This window comes from Coenobita brevimanus, chromosome 76, assembly GCF_032717465.1.
Source record: "Coenobita brevimanus isolate Jiangsu-jjx chromosome 76, ASM3271746v2, whole genome shotgun sequence".
In the NCBI taxonomy this organism is placed as follows: Eukaryota; Metazoa; Arthropoda; class Malacostraca; order Decapoda; family Coenobitidae; genus Coenobita; species Coenobita brevimanus.
Genome location: NC_137029.1, coordinates 23,677,367 through 23,694,403, shown reverse-complemented (window position 1 = coordinate 23,694,403; position 17,037 = coordinate 23,677,367). Strand labels below are relative to the sequence as shown.

Below are 17,037 nucleotides of genomic sequence, written 5' to 3'. Positions count from 1 at the left end.
CCTTTGCGTCGATACACACGTGCTCCTCTGTTATAGGTAACACTAAATGTTGCCTCATCAGACCACAACACTGACAACCATTGCTCGTCACCCCAGTTTAGATATTTATTAGCAAAGGCAAGCCTACGAATTCTCTGGCTCTTGGTGAGAAGAGGCTTTTTCACAGGCCTATGACTTGTGTAACCAAGCTCATGCACCCTACGAGACACTGTTCTCACAGACACCTCACCAAACACTTCCGGGTTGCTGTCCTTAATTTTCCTTGCACTCACACGAGGATTAAACTCCACTGCACGTTTTAAAACATTAACAGACCTTGGGGAAGTTTTCCTAGGCCTACCAGACCTCGGTTTCTTTGTGGGAACTTCACCACTGTTTTCCACCCGAAACCGCGCACACCAACGACGCACTGTCGATCGAGCCACACCAACCAATTCACTAATTTCCTTTGTCTGGTGGCCTGCCTCCTTTAGAGCAATGATCTGGGATATGATTTCACTCGATAGTTCACGGGTAGGTGCCATAACAAAGTTTCGAAGGCCAAAACACTGCTGGACACTCGGTAAAAAATGGCGCAATTTGAGAGGGACACTCGGCGGAGTTCCTCTCTCTCAGGCAGCTCGTGGGCGACTGAGGCGGGAACCAACCAGCGCGTCGGAAGGCCTCAGGCTACCGTGACGTCATGCTCGGAGCTCAAACTTGTGGCTCAATTTTTACCCCCCAAAATGGGTGATTCTTTTTTGGCCATAAGTATTGCGCGCCCAGTGGACAACACTGAATAATTTTGACGAGTACTGTATATATATATATATATATATATATATATATATATATATATATACTGTATATATTTGTATATATATATATATATATATACTGTATATATATATATATATATATATATATATATATATATATATATATATATATATATATATATATATATATATATATATATATATTTACTGTATATATATATATATATATATATATATATATATATATAGTATACATATATATATATATATATATATATATATATATATATATATATATATATATATATATATATATATATATATATATATATATATATATATATATATATATATATATATATATATATATATGTATATATATATATATATATATATATATATATATATATATAAATATGTATATATATGTATATATATATATATATATATATATATATATATATATATATATACGGTATATAATTAATCTCGTTGATATCAGATGCTCAGTAACCAGACACCCCGATGTCCGAACATTTTGGGCCTGGGCCTTCGGAACCCAATAATGGCCAAAAAAAAGTAAAAAAACAAAAATATCCAGCATTTTTTTCAACTGTACTTTGAACTTGGCGCACGGCGCCAAACAGCTGTGTTTACACACGGGCCGGCATGGCCCTTTTGCTTCCTCCCCTCCCCAGTTACTGCCTAACTACCATCCTGACTAGACGCTTATCGCAGTGGATGCTGCACGTGCTCGTTTTTGTGAATAAACAGTGAATAAACTGCAATACCTCGCCACTAGACCACATGGGAATTTACAGTGTTGGGCAGTGTTAAGAAATTAGAATTGAGAGTGCAAAGGATTAAGTGCAGAGTGCAAACTGGCAGTTGCAGCTGGCATGGCACAAGGAAACAAAATGTGCATTGTTAAACAGTTATAATTCACAGTGCAGAGGATTAAGCGCAGCACAACACTAGATTACTGTACTTGCTTCAAGAGCATTTTCACCACTGCCAGAGCCTTAGAGGAAGCGGGTTAATCTTCGTAACAGCCACGGACGTGCTGTAAGTACCCTGTACATTGCTAAATATTTTCCATATTCACTTCTAATTCCTCATTCTCTGGTTCCTTTTCATTTATTTCATTTTGTCCCTTATTTGTGTGAATAGGGTCTTAAATAGGTGCTATGCATGTCCAGTAGGGAGTTATGTAGGTGGTTTTCTGAGTTAGCCTGGGTTAGGGTCCATGAGTATACGCAGGGTGTTGCAGAAATACCTTCCAGTAATCTCAGAACAAATAGATCTAACAATAATTCTTTATTATTTTATACTGCCGTATACTATATGATGGTATGAGAGATTCTGCATAATAACTGAGATATTAGACATTTCACATATAGGGCCAACAATAATCCTGTATTATTTTATACTGCTGTATACTATACGATGGTATGAGAGATTCTGCATAATTACTGAGATATTAGACATTTCACATTAAATAAGTCGGTCTAGGGGATAAAAACGAGAAAACTACCCTCACCTCAATTATTTTATTCTGACATGGATTTATGACATCTGGAGCCCTGCACTACCTTGAATAAGATGAATAATGAACCTGGAGCAGGAGATCAAGGTGCTTTATGTTTCTGAAACTGGATAAAGATACACCAAGTGTAGCTGACATGAGAAGGGGGAGACCAGCAGTGTAGAGGAAGCACCAGACATGAAAATATACAAATTTGCTAAGTACATGGACATGCTTCTTACCTTAGGTTCAGTGGGAGGAGATGCATCCAAAGCAGCAAGGATGTATGAAGAACATTATCCCAACCAGAGATTGTCATCTCGACCTACATTCCTCTGAATGCACGCCCATTAGACAGAGAAAGGCCACGTGATGGGTAACTACTTGATGCAGAAGAGGATATTCTCAATGCCATTGCAGAAGATCCGTCTACAAGCACTCATTGACTTGATGCAAGATTTGGTATTGATCATGCAGTTGTATGGCGGCTAGTATACAGGAGTGGCCTGCACCCATACCATCACCAAAATTGAGTAAACGTGATTATCCATTACAAATTGTTTACTGATGAGGGTACATTCTCAAGAGAGGGATGGAGTGGAGAGGTATATGAGGGAGGGGGGTGTGAGCTGGGAGCAGGGCAATGAAATGACGGGAGACAGGGCGACATGGAGGTGATTTGTTTGTGGCCACCCCTTATGGGATTAAGGCATCTGTCAGTATATATATATATATTGTATACATACATAGTGGTAGGTGGTGCCGACCATCATCCACTCACTTGATGTAGTGCTGCCTACTTCTTCCTTAGCCATTATCATTCTTTATCTGTGCCTGCCCTCCTCTCTTTCTGTTTCTCCCATCTTTCCTGTCACTTCTTATTGCTTTTCTTTCCATTACAGCTGGCTTTACATTGAATGACAAGCCAAATGGTTTCCTGTAAGCCAAGAAACCATTTACAATGCTTGGTGGTAACCATATAACCAAACCATACTTGCTCCCTATGTGTCAACAAGTGGGTTGGTGGAGGGTTAGTGCCCCTCCCTGTAAAACAAATAATTCAGAGTCAAATGGCCACCCCTTACGGGATTATGGCATCTGGCAATAGATAGATAGATAGTATACATACATGTAGCTTATATGTAGAAGGATATAGCTCAGAATAGTATGTACTGTATAGTTTGGTTATAATTGAATTTATAAGAAAAACTATGTATTTTATGACCCTGTCCTGAATCCCTTACTACACACAAGGAAAAATCATGTCAAGCCCTAGAAGCATTACTAACATATGTATAACCCAAGTAAACCATAAATAGAGTAATATTGTGTCATTGCAAACAGATCTGTATCAAAATACAGTATGAAAAGATAGAAACACCAAAACTTTTCTCGAAGTTGTGGACATTAGTGTTGATAATTTCCATGTTTTTCAGGCTGGTAAGGAGGGAGTAAGAAAGGAGTATGACACTTTTGGAGAACTAGAGGTGCCCAATAGCAAATACTATGGTGCCCAAACTGTTCGCTCTGTAATGAACTTCCCTATCGGAGGAGAAAATGAACGCATGCCGGTAAGTAGAAGTGTTGTGCCTTGCAATTGTATTTTTAAAACTAGCCTTATTTTTTACTTTGTTGTTTTGTTGTTCAGCCCTTAACACTTTCACAACAATGGATTTTATGATTTATTCTTACAGTTGCTTGTTGATTTCAGTCTGCTAGATTGAGAGAGTTTTATATTGTGGCCCCTATATAGTCAGATGGTGGAACTCTCCAGTTATACAAATGTCCCCCATCTCCCTAACCCCAAACAACAGGATGGTGGCTTCAAGAGAAGGGCTACTTCAGTCTGTAGTCCACCAGGTTTGCATTCAGATGAGTCTGGGATAAAATTGGTATGAGGGAAGCAGGAAAAAACTTACAGATAATCTCTTCAGCCTTGGGACATCTTTTTATTTTACTCTTCCTGTCTCTAGACAATTTTATTTACCTCATGAGACTTTTCAAATTAGAGGGGTTAGATATCATTTTTGCTAACTTCCTCACTAATAGAGGTCATTCCTTAGATTAATGAAATTGAATGATAATGATGATGATGTCTAGAATGAACAAGAATTAAAATTACAGATGTATATTGGGTTGAAAGGGTCAAGTTCTTTATTTCTGTAATGTTTTAGACTGATGTTTGATAATGTATTTACTGACCGGCTGTATGTTTTGATGCAGCTACCTGTGATCAAGGCATTTGGTGTACTGAAGAAGGCAGCAGCATTGGTAAATAAAGAATTTGGTCTTGATCCTAAGCTGGCCCAAGCTATATCTCAGGCAGCAGATGAAGTCATCAGTGGAAAGCTGTATGATGAACACTTTCCCCTTGTTATCTGGCAGACGGTAAGAACATTGTCTTTAACACTGAGAAAGCTAGCACCAACTTCCATGTCGTCCATCTTACTTTTGTAGAATTCATATGACTTGTTTTTGTTAAAGTTAGCCTCATGCCATCCATCTTACTTAAGGTCTGCTTTGGTTACCTCATTATTATGTTTTTCCTGTTAGTATTATAGCTGCAGTAGTATAACAGCTTGGGTGTTGTGTATACTGGTGATCTGTGGACAAATGTGAACACAGCTTTTTATTTATATTGCAAATGATGTGCAGCAAGTCCTCATTGTATGTAGTCTTTTTTATGTCCTTTTTGTAGCAGTTAAACTCACCGCGGATTACAAATATATTACAAGTACTTTTTAAAGTTACATTGATGCTAGTTTCCTCCAAATTACACTACCAGTTATGAAAAAAAAAAAAAAAAATCAAACTCCCTGACATAAATGGACTTAATATAAGTGATAGTTGAAGTGTAGTCTGTTTGTTTTTATTGATTTATTGATATTTTTTTAAAATGAGAATACAGGTTAACTACTGTACATGATGTTATTACTGATAGGAATGGAGTGGTGGTGTTTTGGAATGACAGAATGAAAGGTTTTTGATAACCTCATGGGGTGTTAGGAGTCAGAAAGGTAAGCCTAGATGTCCATATTGTCCTAAACCATTTCATTTTACCCCTTCGCGGTGGGTGTCGAATGGACCGATGGAAAAAGGGTGGACAGAGGTAATAACCGTAGTTGTTTTCGTGCCACAGTTTGAAGTGGCTGCCATTTGATCTTATCACCAAAGGGTAGAGAGAGACTCCTGCCTCCTGATGCACAGGTATCTGTCTTCTTTGTCACTTTGCCAGGTGTAGAACGATGATTTCTGAAACCTTCTCATCCTGCTCCGTTCCTGCCTCACGCTGACCCGATGCCTCATACACCCTTACCAAACCTCTTTCCAAGGATATTAGGAAAGGGCCCAGTGATAGTGCCGTAGGGTGTGCCTTGGATGCCACTGTGCCTAGTTTATCTAGCAGTAGAGAAATTATCATGACGAGCAAAGCCAAAGTCGGGGCTGCGCTCTTATGCAGGAATACATTTTGCTTCTAGTGCCAAAAGTTAGTCATTTTCTTCATGTCCTTACTCATCGATGCAACCACCTGCAGACCTGGGGATGCTTTCATTTGCAAGAAGTAGAGTCGGTGAGTAATATGGTCTTAATTTGTTTCCCTAACTGCTATAGTTTCCGAGATATTAATGTTTGAAAACAGGCTGTTTTGGGAAAAATGCCTGGAGGAAGAGAACAGCTGCACCCAAATATACCCAGTGTCTGGGGGTTAAAGGGTGTTTATGTTGCCAGTGCTGCATATGTGTCTGTCGAGTGTTTTTCTTCATCATCAGTATTTCATTCAAAAAGCTATATTGCAATTGAGAATTTTCTTTGTATATAGCCAGGTTGGTAAAAAAATGGGAGAAATGGAGTTCCCCCGAGCTAAGCCCTGTATTGGACTATATAGCCCCGCTAGGGTTACAGGAGGGAGCTACCCCTCCTGGCACGGCAGCCCGGGCGAGGCTCGAACTTGCAATCCCCCGATCACAAGTCCAGCGCGCTACCACTGTGCTACCGCGCCCCCCTAAATCTTCTTTTACTGTACAGTGAACCCTCGGTATAATGAACTAATTGGGGAGAGAGGTCAGTCGCTATGTCCGAAAGTTTGCTATATACGAGGGGATCTGTATTCCTGAGGGATCACCAAACTGTCGCTATCTAAGGTGAGGCGTTCGGTCCTATGAGCTCAAACATACCTAAACCAACTCTATGAAGTTTTACATGGAGAATTCAAGGGTTTATGAAGTTGTACATGTAAATACAATACTGTATGAAGTTGTACATATAAATACAATACCTACAGGTATAATAAGAATACAGTTTAATGTACTACTGTTACAGTACACTTAGCATCCCAGGAAGGGATACCATTATCATTGTGGGAGGCAGGGGGAGGAATTCTGGAGAGGTTAGATGCTGGCACCACACTGTACACCTGTACACCAGAGCTCACCACACTGTACACCTGTACACCAGAACACACCACACGGTACACCTATACAACAGAGCACACCACAGTATACACACCAGAAAAGTATTACTGTTCCAGGGCACTGAGCAGTACTGTACAAAGTTAACACTTAATAATATACACTGTACAGTATGTACTTAACATAACACTCTGAACTTTACACTTAACACTACACTGAACACTAGACTCTACTGAGCATTAGACCTCATCAGACTCCAAAAAAATAATATCTGGTGGCTCTGGTGTCACTACTGCTAGTGAGGAAGGTGTGCTGCTGCCTGATGCCAAAGTTGGTAGGCTCACTGACAAGGTTGACACCACAGACACAGTGGAGGTCTCCCCAGAGGTGAGGGCACTGGTTTGAAAAAGTCTGAAAATTTCTGCTGAACCTGACTGGCCTGGTTTTGTTGCATAAGGTCCAGTCTGATCATTCTTAGCAACTCATAGTTCTGGCCGAGAGATCCCCCAGTTTTGTCAGCCAGGGCCAGCAGTGTGTCTGCAGCATCAGTGCCAGCAGAGTTGGGCCAAGTGTCATCTCTTCCTCCTCCACAGGTGGTTCTGGCATGGTCAGCTCCTGCGCTATCTTCTCCCTCATCTGGTGGTGGTACCCAGACAGACCACCACCCTCATCCAGCCACTCCTCCACCTCCTCTTGAGGGATTGAGCCTTGGCCAGCTGCAGCCAACAGCTCGGCTGCCCTTGGTGGCTTGAACCCCTCAAAGTCTGGCTTTTGGACTGGAGTTTTGGGGGTTCAGAGGAGCTTGCACCACGCGTTACGGAGTGTGGTGACTGGCGCTTAATTTCAAACCTCTGCTCAGTTGAGTATGGCATCCTTGATTGTGTACTTTTTGAAGTTCTCAAGTGTTTTCCTCCCCCTGGTGTCAACATATCCTTCCTCTTCCATCCCATCCTTTGTCACCACTAAACACTGCTGGAGGTACAAGTTATGGTAATGTCTCTTGGCACTCTTCATCACCCCCTGATCCAGTGGCTGAACTGTGGCAGTGGTGTTGGGTGGCAGGTACATGGCCTTAATCTTGCCATCCTTTCTGCAGAGTTTACTAGTGGAAGGGTGGGCTGGGGCATTGTCGAGGAGGAGGACAGCCTTCACATTCTCCTGTACACCATACCAGAGCTGGTGCTGCTGAACAGATGGGTCGAATGAATTGTCAAACCAGTTGTGCAGAATCTTGGGTGAACCAGATGGAAGAGTTGTTATAATATTCAGTAGGAAACTTGTCCATTATATCCTTCAGTGCCCTAGACTTCCTACTTTTCCCTACCACGACTGGCCTCAGGCGGTGCAACCCATCAGTGTTGGTGCAGGACAACAAGGAGGTGCACTCCTTTGCGCCCTTCCTCCCTGGAATCTTGTTCATCTCCTTAGAGGCCTGAGTGTTGGTGGGTAAAGATTTCCAAAATAGACCAGTTTCATCAGCATTGTACATTTGGAAATTGTGCAGGTCCTCCTCTTTGAACTCATGAAACTGGTCTATAAATGGGTCCACGGCGTCGGCGCTGAGTAGCTTCCCCGTGATGGCTTTGTTCACGATGCCATGACGCCACCTAAACCTCCACAACCAGCCATCGCTGTACTTGAAGTCATTGTAGCTTAGGTGGCCTGTCAGCCTCTGTACTGCGTGCTGAATATCGACCCCTTGCACAAGAACACCCTCAGCTCTCTCCTGAGTGTACCACTTATAGACGGCTTCGTCCAAATTCTCATGGGGAAGTCATCACTTATGGTACACCTTGCTTGTCTTGCTGCTCTCCATTCCTTTTATGGCCTCCTTGAGCTTATCCCTTTCCTTGATGAGGTCATGAATCATCGTTTTTTTGAGGCCATATGGTACTTCTCCATCAGTTGACTCCTTGTTGCCCCCTTCTCAAAATCTTGAATAATCGCGTATTTCTTGGTGATGGAGAGAATCTTCCTCTTCCTTTGCCTGAGGTAGATGGGGTAACTGACTTGGAAGCCATTGTTGATCATACGTAGGTACAGCTACTGCAAACTGACTTAGGACCTCCCCCCACAAGGTATTAAAAAACACAGAAATGATAGTACAGTATATCACAATGTTTGTTCATGAAATGCCATTCATTAATATGAAATCATGTTTCCCTTGTTTTTCAGGACCATATGGATGTGTTTTGGCATGGAATCACTTGGATATCTAAAGTAATCTAAGGACATTTCTTTGCACCAAACATTTGCCAGTTCAGTCTTGAGGTTTTCCGGATTGGGTGTCTTCTTCTCTGCCATGATTTTCTTCATCTTTGCCAAGCAGTTTTCTATTGGCTTTAGATCCAGACTGTTGCCAGGCCAGTCGAGGACTTCAGTCCGATTACCCTGGAGCCATTCTGTCACCCTTCTTCACTTGTGACATGGAGCTGAATCGTGCTTGAAAAAGTCGCACCCATGAATAGCAAAAAAGTTTAACAAATGATCTTTCAGAACTTGAATGTACTGGCCACCATTCATCATCAAGTTCTTAGGAAGAAAGTAGAGGCCTTCACTTCCCATTTTACTTGAGAAACATCCCCATACCATTTCTGACTGAGGGTGCTTAACAGTCGGCACCTTGTAAGCAGGGTCATATCGACTACAGGAAGCAGGGCAACGAACCTTGGCAGAATGCACCTGGAACACCTGGAATGTGCTTTCATTGGAAAACAACTTTTCTCCACTCATCCGATGTCCAGTGTGCATAGTTCTTGGCAAGCTGAATGCATTGCTTCTTCATGCGGTCAGCGAGAAGCGGTTTCTTGGCTGCGGTGCTGCTTGGCTGTTTCAGCTGTATGGATTCCTCAACTAGTCACTAATATATCAGCTTGGAACCCCACAGCTGATCACCAATTTATATATATCAGCTGAGCCGTGACCTCACAGTTCCAAGCAAGATTATAACGTTGTGCCTGGTCAATGTCACTTCCGGCTGACACACTCCACCAAAACGTCTTCTCACACACTGGAGATGGTGGGAATCGGTGTAGGATCCTGTTGAAGGAATTTAGAAGGTAGCATGTGCAGGTGAACTGAAACTGAACTGATTAAATCTCTGTTTATTAGCCACAGAAAGATACAACTGTGACACAGAGAGCTCAGAGTTATACGTCCCTCTCGTTTTAATGATATGTGCGTTCTGCCCTAGCTGGCCGGTGTCCCCTCTGGATGTGGCGCTAGAATCAGAGGTGCTAAACTTCCACAGACAACTGGGATTTATACATGAATAGAAGCATCATAACTGTACCCCGTACATTATACACCTCAGTAAAACAGTATTGATTACATTTAGTATACCAACAAGGTAAATATTTCCCCCAAGACTTAAACATATATACAATTTATATTTCTCTATTGCCTTCCCTTTACTCTAGTGTTTATAATAGAAAATGCTGGGCTCGGCAAGTCCTGATCGCTCATCCTTCCCATGCCTCACTTTACAGTAAAATGGTGTTTGGTTACTTATCATTCACACTACGTTGCATATTGTTAATTATGAATAAACAACTTTATATGTAATATGCAACAATAATGTGAAACTACAGCTAGTCATGGGAAACAATATTGGCACCAGAACATGGCAAACCCAGCTCCTTCTGCAAGCGGTGTTGGATAGTTCAAATTGAAACGTCTTGTAACAGCTGGGGATGCATTCTCTTCAATTCTGCTGCTGTCAGTCGAGGATTCTTCTTGATTACTTCCCTCTTCAGAAGCATATCTGTAGCTCTGGAAGTCGTCCTCTTCCTTCCACCGCCATGCTTGTGCTCTGGTATGACATCAGGTGGCAGGTCGCGCGCTGCAGCAAGAATCTTCATGACGGTCGACTTTGCGCGTCCAGTACATTAACAAATCGTGTTGATAGGGACATTATTCTGCCTCCATGCAATGATATGGACCCTCTCATCCCTTGAGCAGGACTTTCCAGGCATGACAACATGACTCAGGGAAAATGACAGGGCAAACAGTAACGCAGATGATAAAGAGGGAGGTACAAGCTCGGAGCGACAGGAACATATACACTCTCGCTTCTGGGCAAGCACTGATGTGCTGCGAGTTTCACCACCTCCCGCTAACACCAGAGGAGTTGCCAGATACTTCTTGCCCAAAAAATTCACTTGGTAGAGGTGGAAACACAAAACGAAGACAGACAACTCTCCCAAAGCAATTCTGTGTGTAGGTCCTAAGTCAATTTGGGGTGGGTGTAGGTAGGTACCACGTGGGACAAGAGGTAACGCGATGGTTATAGGTATGGCGGGAGAGAACCACATACAGCAAGCACTAAGTATAGACAGAGAGAGAGGCTGTGGGGGAATGGGTAAGGTGCACCACTTGTGTGCTAGCCTACGTGACTCATCAACATTCCGCTCCCTCAACTATAGGTCACGTGAAAGCTGGCGGGTTTGTAAACTTCCGCCGCATTTAGCGACCTTTGATTGCAAAATCCGGGGGAAGTTCAGTTGCATTTGGGCCGTTCGCTTTATCTGAAATTCGGAATACCGGTGTTCGTTGTTATATTGTGAGTTTACTGTATATCATTTTCTCATACACAACAGTAGAAGAGGCTCCCAGGAGGCAGAGCAGGATCATGTACAGTAGTTGAATGTTTCTGTATTGTATTTAGCTTTCCAGCTCTTCAGAAAGTACAATGAGAGTAACAATATACGGTGGATTTTGAGCTTCCATGGGAGTGTCAGATAATAAAGTACACGGTGGATTTCCAGCTTCCATGGGAGTCTTAGATAATAATACACACAGTGCATTTTCATCAGCTATGTGGGTCAGTGTTACTGCTGTTTCCAGTACATTTGCTATGTGTTTTTGTGTAAGGTACAAAGGTTGTAGCTGATTGGGGAGTTACTGTATATCTTAAGATTATAGGGTATGCATGGATAATAGAGAGCAAAGTAAGTCATCTGGCAATATGTGTAATTTTTATGCAAGTAGATTATTGTTTAAATTGGATTGCAATGTTTTGCCAAAAAAATACATCATTCCATGATGTATGCATGATTGTATTATTTGCAGGGATCTGGTACACAGTCCAACATGAACACTAATGAAGTGATTGCTAACCGGGCCATACAAATACTGGGTGGTGAGCTGGGCTCCAAGAAGCCTGTCCATCCCAACGACCATGTCAACAAGAGCCAGGTATGGGAAATAACTGTATGGGAAATAACAAGGCCGAAGTAATAATGCATAACGGTATTGAAGCTCTGACTTGGTAGAGGTTGCCACATAGGCAATATCCGTAAGGATTTGTTGAATGTAGAGAGTGAGAGCAGTGCGAGTATAAGTGGTTGGGGAATGGCTGGGAGAAGAGATGAGAGGAGGGAGGAAGAGATCAGTAGGGCGGAAGTAGTGGAAGCGATGAAGAAGATTAAGTTGGGAAAGGCCCCAGGAATTGATGGAGTGTGTGGTGAAATGCTTAGGTATGGGGGTGAGATTGTTGTGGAGTGGATATGGAAGTTGTGTAGATTGGCTTGGGAAGAGGGAACGGTTCCAGAGGACTGGAAATCAGGTATAATTGTTCCTTTATACAAAGGAAAAGGGGAGAGAGAAGTATGTGGTAACCATAGGGGTATTTGCCTTCTTAGTGTGACTGGTAAAATATGTGGTAGAGTACTCATTGATAGGGTTAGGCATATGACAGAGGAGCTAGTTGGAGAAGAACAAGGGGGATTTAGGAAGGGAAAAGGGTGTGTAGATCAGATATTTGTTCTAAGATGTTTAGTGGAGAAGTGTCTAGAGAAGGGAAGGAAAGTGTATGCTGCCTTCATGGACTTGGAGAAAGCTTATGACAGAATAGATAGGCAAGGTATGTGGAAGGTATTAAAAATATATGGAGTGGAGGGGAAATTGCTGAGTACTGCGAAGAGTATGTACGAGGGAGCTAGGGCTACGGTGCAAGTGGATGGTGAGCTGAGTGAGTTCTTTGATCTCAGTGTGGGACTGAAACAGGGTTGTGTGATGTCTCCATGGCTGTTTAATATATACAAGGATGGGGTTGTAAAGGAGGTGCAAGGTAGGGCAGTGGATGTGGGGATGGCTCTAATGAATGAGGGTGAGATTTGGAAGCTTCCGGTGTTGCTGTTTGCTGATGATACAGTATTGTTGAGTGAAGATGAATGGGAGTTGCAAGGTTTGGTGAATGAATTTGGGACAGTGTGTAGGAGGAGGAATCTGAAAGTTAATTTAAACAAAATTAAAGTTACGGTGTTTGAGAGGAATGAAGTCACAGAGTGTGCAGTGAGGTTGGATGGTGAGGATATGGAGAATGTGAGTGCATTCAAGTACTTGGGTAGTGTGATGAGTAAGGATGGAACTTTGGGGGATGAAGTGCGTGAAAGGGTACAGCAGGGAAGGAAGATTGTTGATACACTGAAATCAGTGATGAGAAATAGGGAGGTGAGTATGGAAGTTAAGAAGTCACTGCATGATAGTATTGTGATCCCTACCCTGACGTATGGAAGCGAGGCGTGGACCTTGCAAGAGGGGAACAAGTCAAGAGTGAGAGCAGTGGAAATGAGTTACTTGAGAGGAGCATGTGGAGTGACGTGGAGGGACAGGTTGACGAATGAAGAAGTGAAGGAATGTTGTGGGGTGGATGTGGATGTGGTTGAGACGATTAGGAGAAGTACACTGAGGTGGTTTGTACATGTGAAGAGAATGGAGAATGAAAGACTGACTAAGAGGGTGTATGTAGGTGAGGTGGAGGGAGGGAGAGGGAGGGGTAGACCGAGGATGAGGTGGAGAGATGGAGTTGAGAGGTATATGAGGGAGGGGGGGTGAGTTGGGAGGAGGGTAGTCAAATGGTGGGTGACAGAGCGACTTGGAGGCGTTTTGTCTGCGGCCACCCTTTGCGGGATTAGGGCGTCGGGCTATAGATAGATAGATAGATAGATTATTCATATGCTGCTTTTGAACATACTGTGCTTTTCAAGTTGTAGTAATTATGCATTACATGATACTACAATATTCTTTCAGAGTTCCAATGACACATATCCCACTGCCATGCATATCGCCACAGCTGTTGAGATTCACAGCACTCTTCTACCTGGTTTGGAAGCTCTTCATAAAGCTCTAGATGATAAGGCCAAAGAGTTTAAGGACATCATCAAGATTGGTCGAACTCACACCCAGGTAAGCTAGAATATATGGACAGAAGATATCACTCTTAATTCATAATGGAGAAATTTGCCAGAGAATTCTGTCATTATTGTGATTTATGGTGTAAGCTTGTTAAGTTATTTCAGATTATTGGTTGATATTATGACATGGTACCATTTTTGTTGAGTTTGTTTTCGTTTTCATTATTGAAGGCTCCAGCATGCTTGCATGCATTGGCCTTGGTCATCAAATGGCAGCTCTCCATGCAACTTTATCTTTGACAGCTTCCCTATTTAGTCCCTTAATCCTGAGGTCACACTCAGTGACCTTATCCCATGTCTTTTTCAGTGGACCTCTTGCTACCCTACCCCCAACATTAACATTTCTCACTTTCTGCCCCCAGTTACCATCCCCCATCCTCTCCACATGCCCATACCATCTCAATCTGCCTTCCCTCATCGCAACACCAATACACTTCAGTCTCATCCTACCTCTCAGCTCTTCCATCGTAAACCTTGCCCCTGCAGGCCTTGCACACAGGGAGGCACTGCACATCCACCTAATCATTGCCATTTCTATACATTTGAGCTTGCGAATATCCTCATCCTTTACTGCCCAGGACTCATTACCATACAGCATTATGCTCCTAACACATGCCGCATACAAAGATCCCTTAGCACGAAGACAGAGCCCTCACAGTGTCAGGAGAGGCAACAGCTCCCTGAACTTCTTCCAGCCGCTCCTCACTATACCCACAGAGCTAGCTCCTGCCCTTCCTCCAGCATGTAATATGTCTTCCAAATAACAAAACTCTTCCACACACCTAAGAGACTCACCAGCAAGTTCAGTCCTTTCATGCCTGCCAATATCCACATGCTCTCCCCGACAGACCGCACACATGAAATCAGCATTATCTCGCAGTCTGCCTGTAATACCACTACATCTCTTATGCACCCACTTATCACAAACACTGCACAAGATGGAATTATTTCTCACACCCTTGTGACAAATTGCACATGGCCACTCTCCCTCTTCTTTGACAGTACCACCCTCAACCCTCGATATCCCTGGATACCATCACTTTTGTTTTATTTGCAATTACTCTTAAGCCCTTTTCCCCCATGCCATCTCACAACTTCCTAAATATTTCCTCCACCTCCCTTTCATTTTCTGCAATCAACACCAAATCATCAGCATACAACATCTCCCACAGGAGTCCATTTCTGAAGTCACGTGAGAGGGCTTCAGGTACCATGACAAACAACAAGGGGCTCAAGACTGACCCCTGATGCACACCAATTATCTATCTATCTATCATCCAATCCTATGTTGCCCCATGAGGAGCGTTGTAGCCTGGGGGTAGGCAAGTTGGTCCTGACATTTAAGATGAGAGTGATCAGCCTCACTCATCTCTGAGTGGCATTACGTGAGCAATAAACCCCAACCATCCCTTGGATATAAACCTTCACCGGCTCACTCTGATTGGAAATGCCGTAATTACCCACTAAATCACCAGGCCCCCAAATTTGGTTATGTGGTTACCACCCAGTGTAGTAAATGGTTTCCTGGTGTACAGGAAACATTCACAGAAAACTCGTCACTCAAATCTCCATTCACCCTTACCTGGGTGTGAGCACCCACATACATGGACATAACAAGTATAATGTAGTAATATGTCTTACAGTTGCCCATTTCTGTAGTATAATGCACAGATGCCCATTATCCAGCACTTTTATTTCATGCAGTGTGGTTGTCTCCCCTCCACCTCCCACACACCAACTCCCCCAATGCTGGGTATGATTGATTGCTAGATGAGCACTGTCAGCGGTCATCTTGGCATACCGTACTGCATTTGTTTGGTTATGAGGTGTTTTTCTGAATAATGTGTTAAAGATACTGGTATACGGTACTCCAGTTTTGTGTATTTGCAACTGTAAATGCAATATATAGATTTTTATAAATGTAGTTATAAATGGTAGATTTTTCCTGTTTTGTTTGCTTTGTATTATTGTAAGACTTTAAATGTTTGGATTTTTTTTCCTTAGTGTACCTCCCATAACACGGGGGGAGGATGAGGGGAGAGATTGTACCAGGAGCTTCCATTCTTTAAATTAATTATTAAAAAAAGAAAAAGAAAATCAAGCTTAGCTCCTGATTACTCTATCCCTTGTGAACATGGGGATCATGAGATCTATTTAGTTGATGATATACAGTGTGACTGTTGTGGGAAGATATACTGGTATTTACTCTTTAGCTAAAGTGCTGCAAAGGCTTCATTTATTTACTGTCTGTTGCTTGCACGGTAAGAAAGAAAAACCCTATGTTTTTATTATGGAGAAGGATGACTGTATTTCTTCTGACACTTTCAAGTGTCAGTAGAGATCTTTTCATATGACTTTAACATGCTAGTTTCTACCCATTGGTCTATAAAATTTGCATGTTGGAGTGTGGACGTTTTTGAAGTGGCTGTTGATATGAAATCCATCATATGAAAACAGAGGTTTGAGTATGGCTGCTGACTCTTTTCATATATATATACGTGACTTTGGTATGGCATGAGAAGAAAAAGACTGTAGCTAAGAGTTAGAGGTTCGGAGACTGGGTTATTGAAAAATGTATGTGGAGTGCAGAGCATTGATAGGATAAGAAATAATGTGATTTAGAGAAGATATAGTTAGGGAAGTCTTGGACAAGAGTTGAAAAGGGTTTGCATAGATGTTTGATCATATGGCAAGAATGGTTATAAGTAGGATGGTGAAAAAGGTATATATGAATGAGTATGAAGGTGAGAGGAGGAATGGTAAGCCAGTAAGTTGTACTGATGTTGTAAATACGGTGGAACCCCGGAATTCGTACGCCTCTCTACTCGTACAACTTGGTTTTCGTGCAGCTCTTTCATCCAAAAATCGCTCCAATTTTTGTACGGTGACCCGCTATTCGCACTTAGAGACGCAGTGTCTTAGGTGCCATGTGGTCGCCAGTCCCAGTTTGTCTTCCGCCAGCTATGCATCAGTCATACAACAGTCATTAAACTTTGTGATGAATTACGTACAGTATTTTCATTAGAAAAGTCGTCAACAGCAGACAGCATTGGACAGGTTCTTTACCATTAAAGAACCCAAAGCAGTGCCCCAATCCCAAGCATCTCCCCAGCCCCAAGCATCTCCCCAATCCCAAGAATCTTCTCATC

General features: G+C 42.4%; 1 protein-coding gene across 7 annotated transcripts in view; it reads left to right on the top strand.

Moving 5' to 3' along the window:
- LOC145408244 (fumarate hydratase, mitochondrial-like) overlaps nt 1–17,037 on the top strand; it is a 93,901-nt gene that overhangs the window by 39,007 nt on the left and 37,857 nt on the right. For all 7 annotated transcript variants that reach the window (XM_080279010.1, XM_080279008.1, XM_080279007.1 and 4 more), the window contains 4 exons: nt 3,720–3,854; nt 4,507–4,671; nt 11,763–11,888; nt 13,725–13,880. In XM_080279010.1, the coding sequence (XP_080135136.1) occupies nt 3,816–3,854; nt 4,507–4,671; nt 11,763–11,888; nt 13,725–13,880 (486 nt within the window). In that variant the 5' untranslated portion in view covers nt 3,720–3,815. The remainder of the gene's footprint in view (nt 1–3,719; nt 3,855–4,506; nt 4,672–11,762; nt 11,889–13,724; nt 13,881–17,037) is intronic.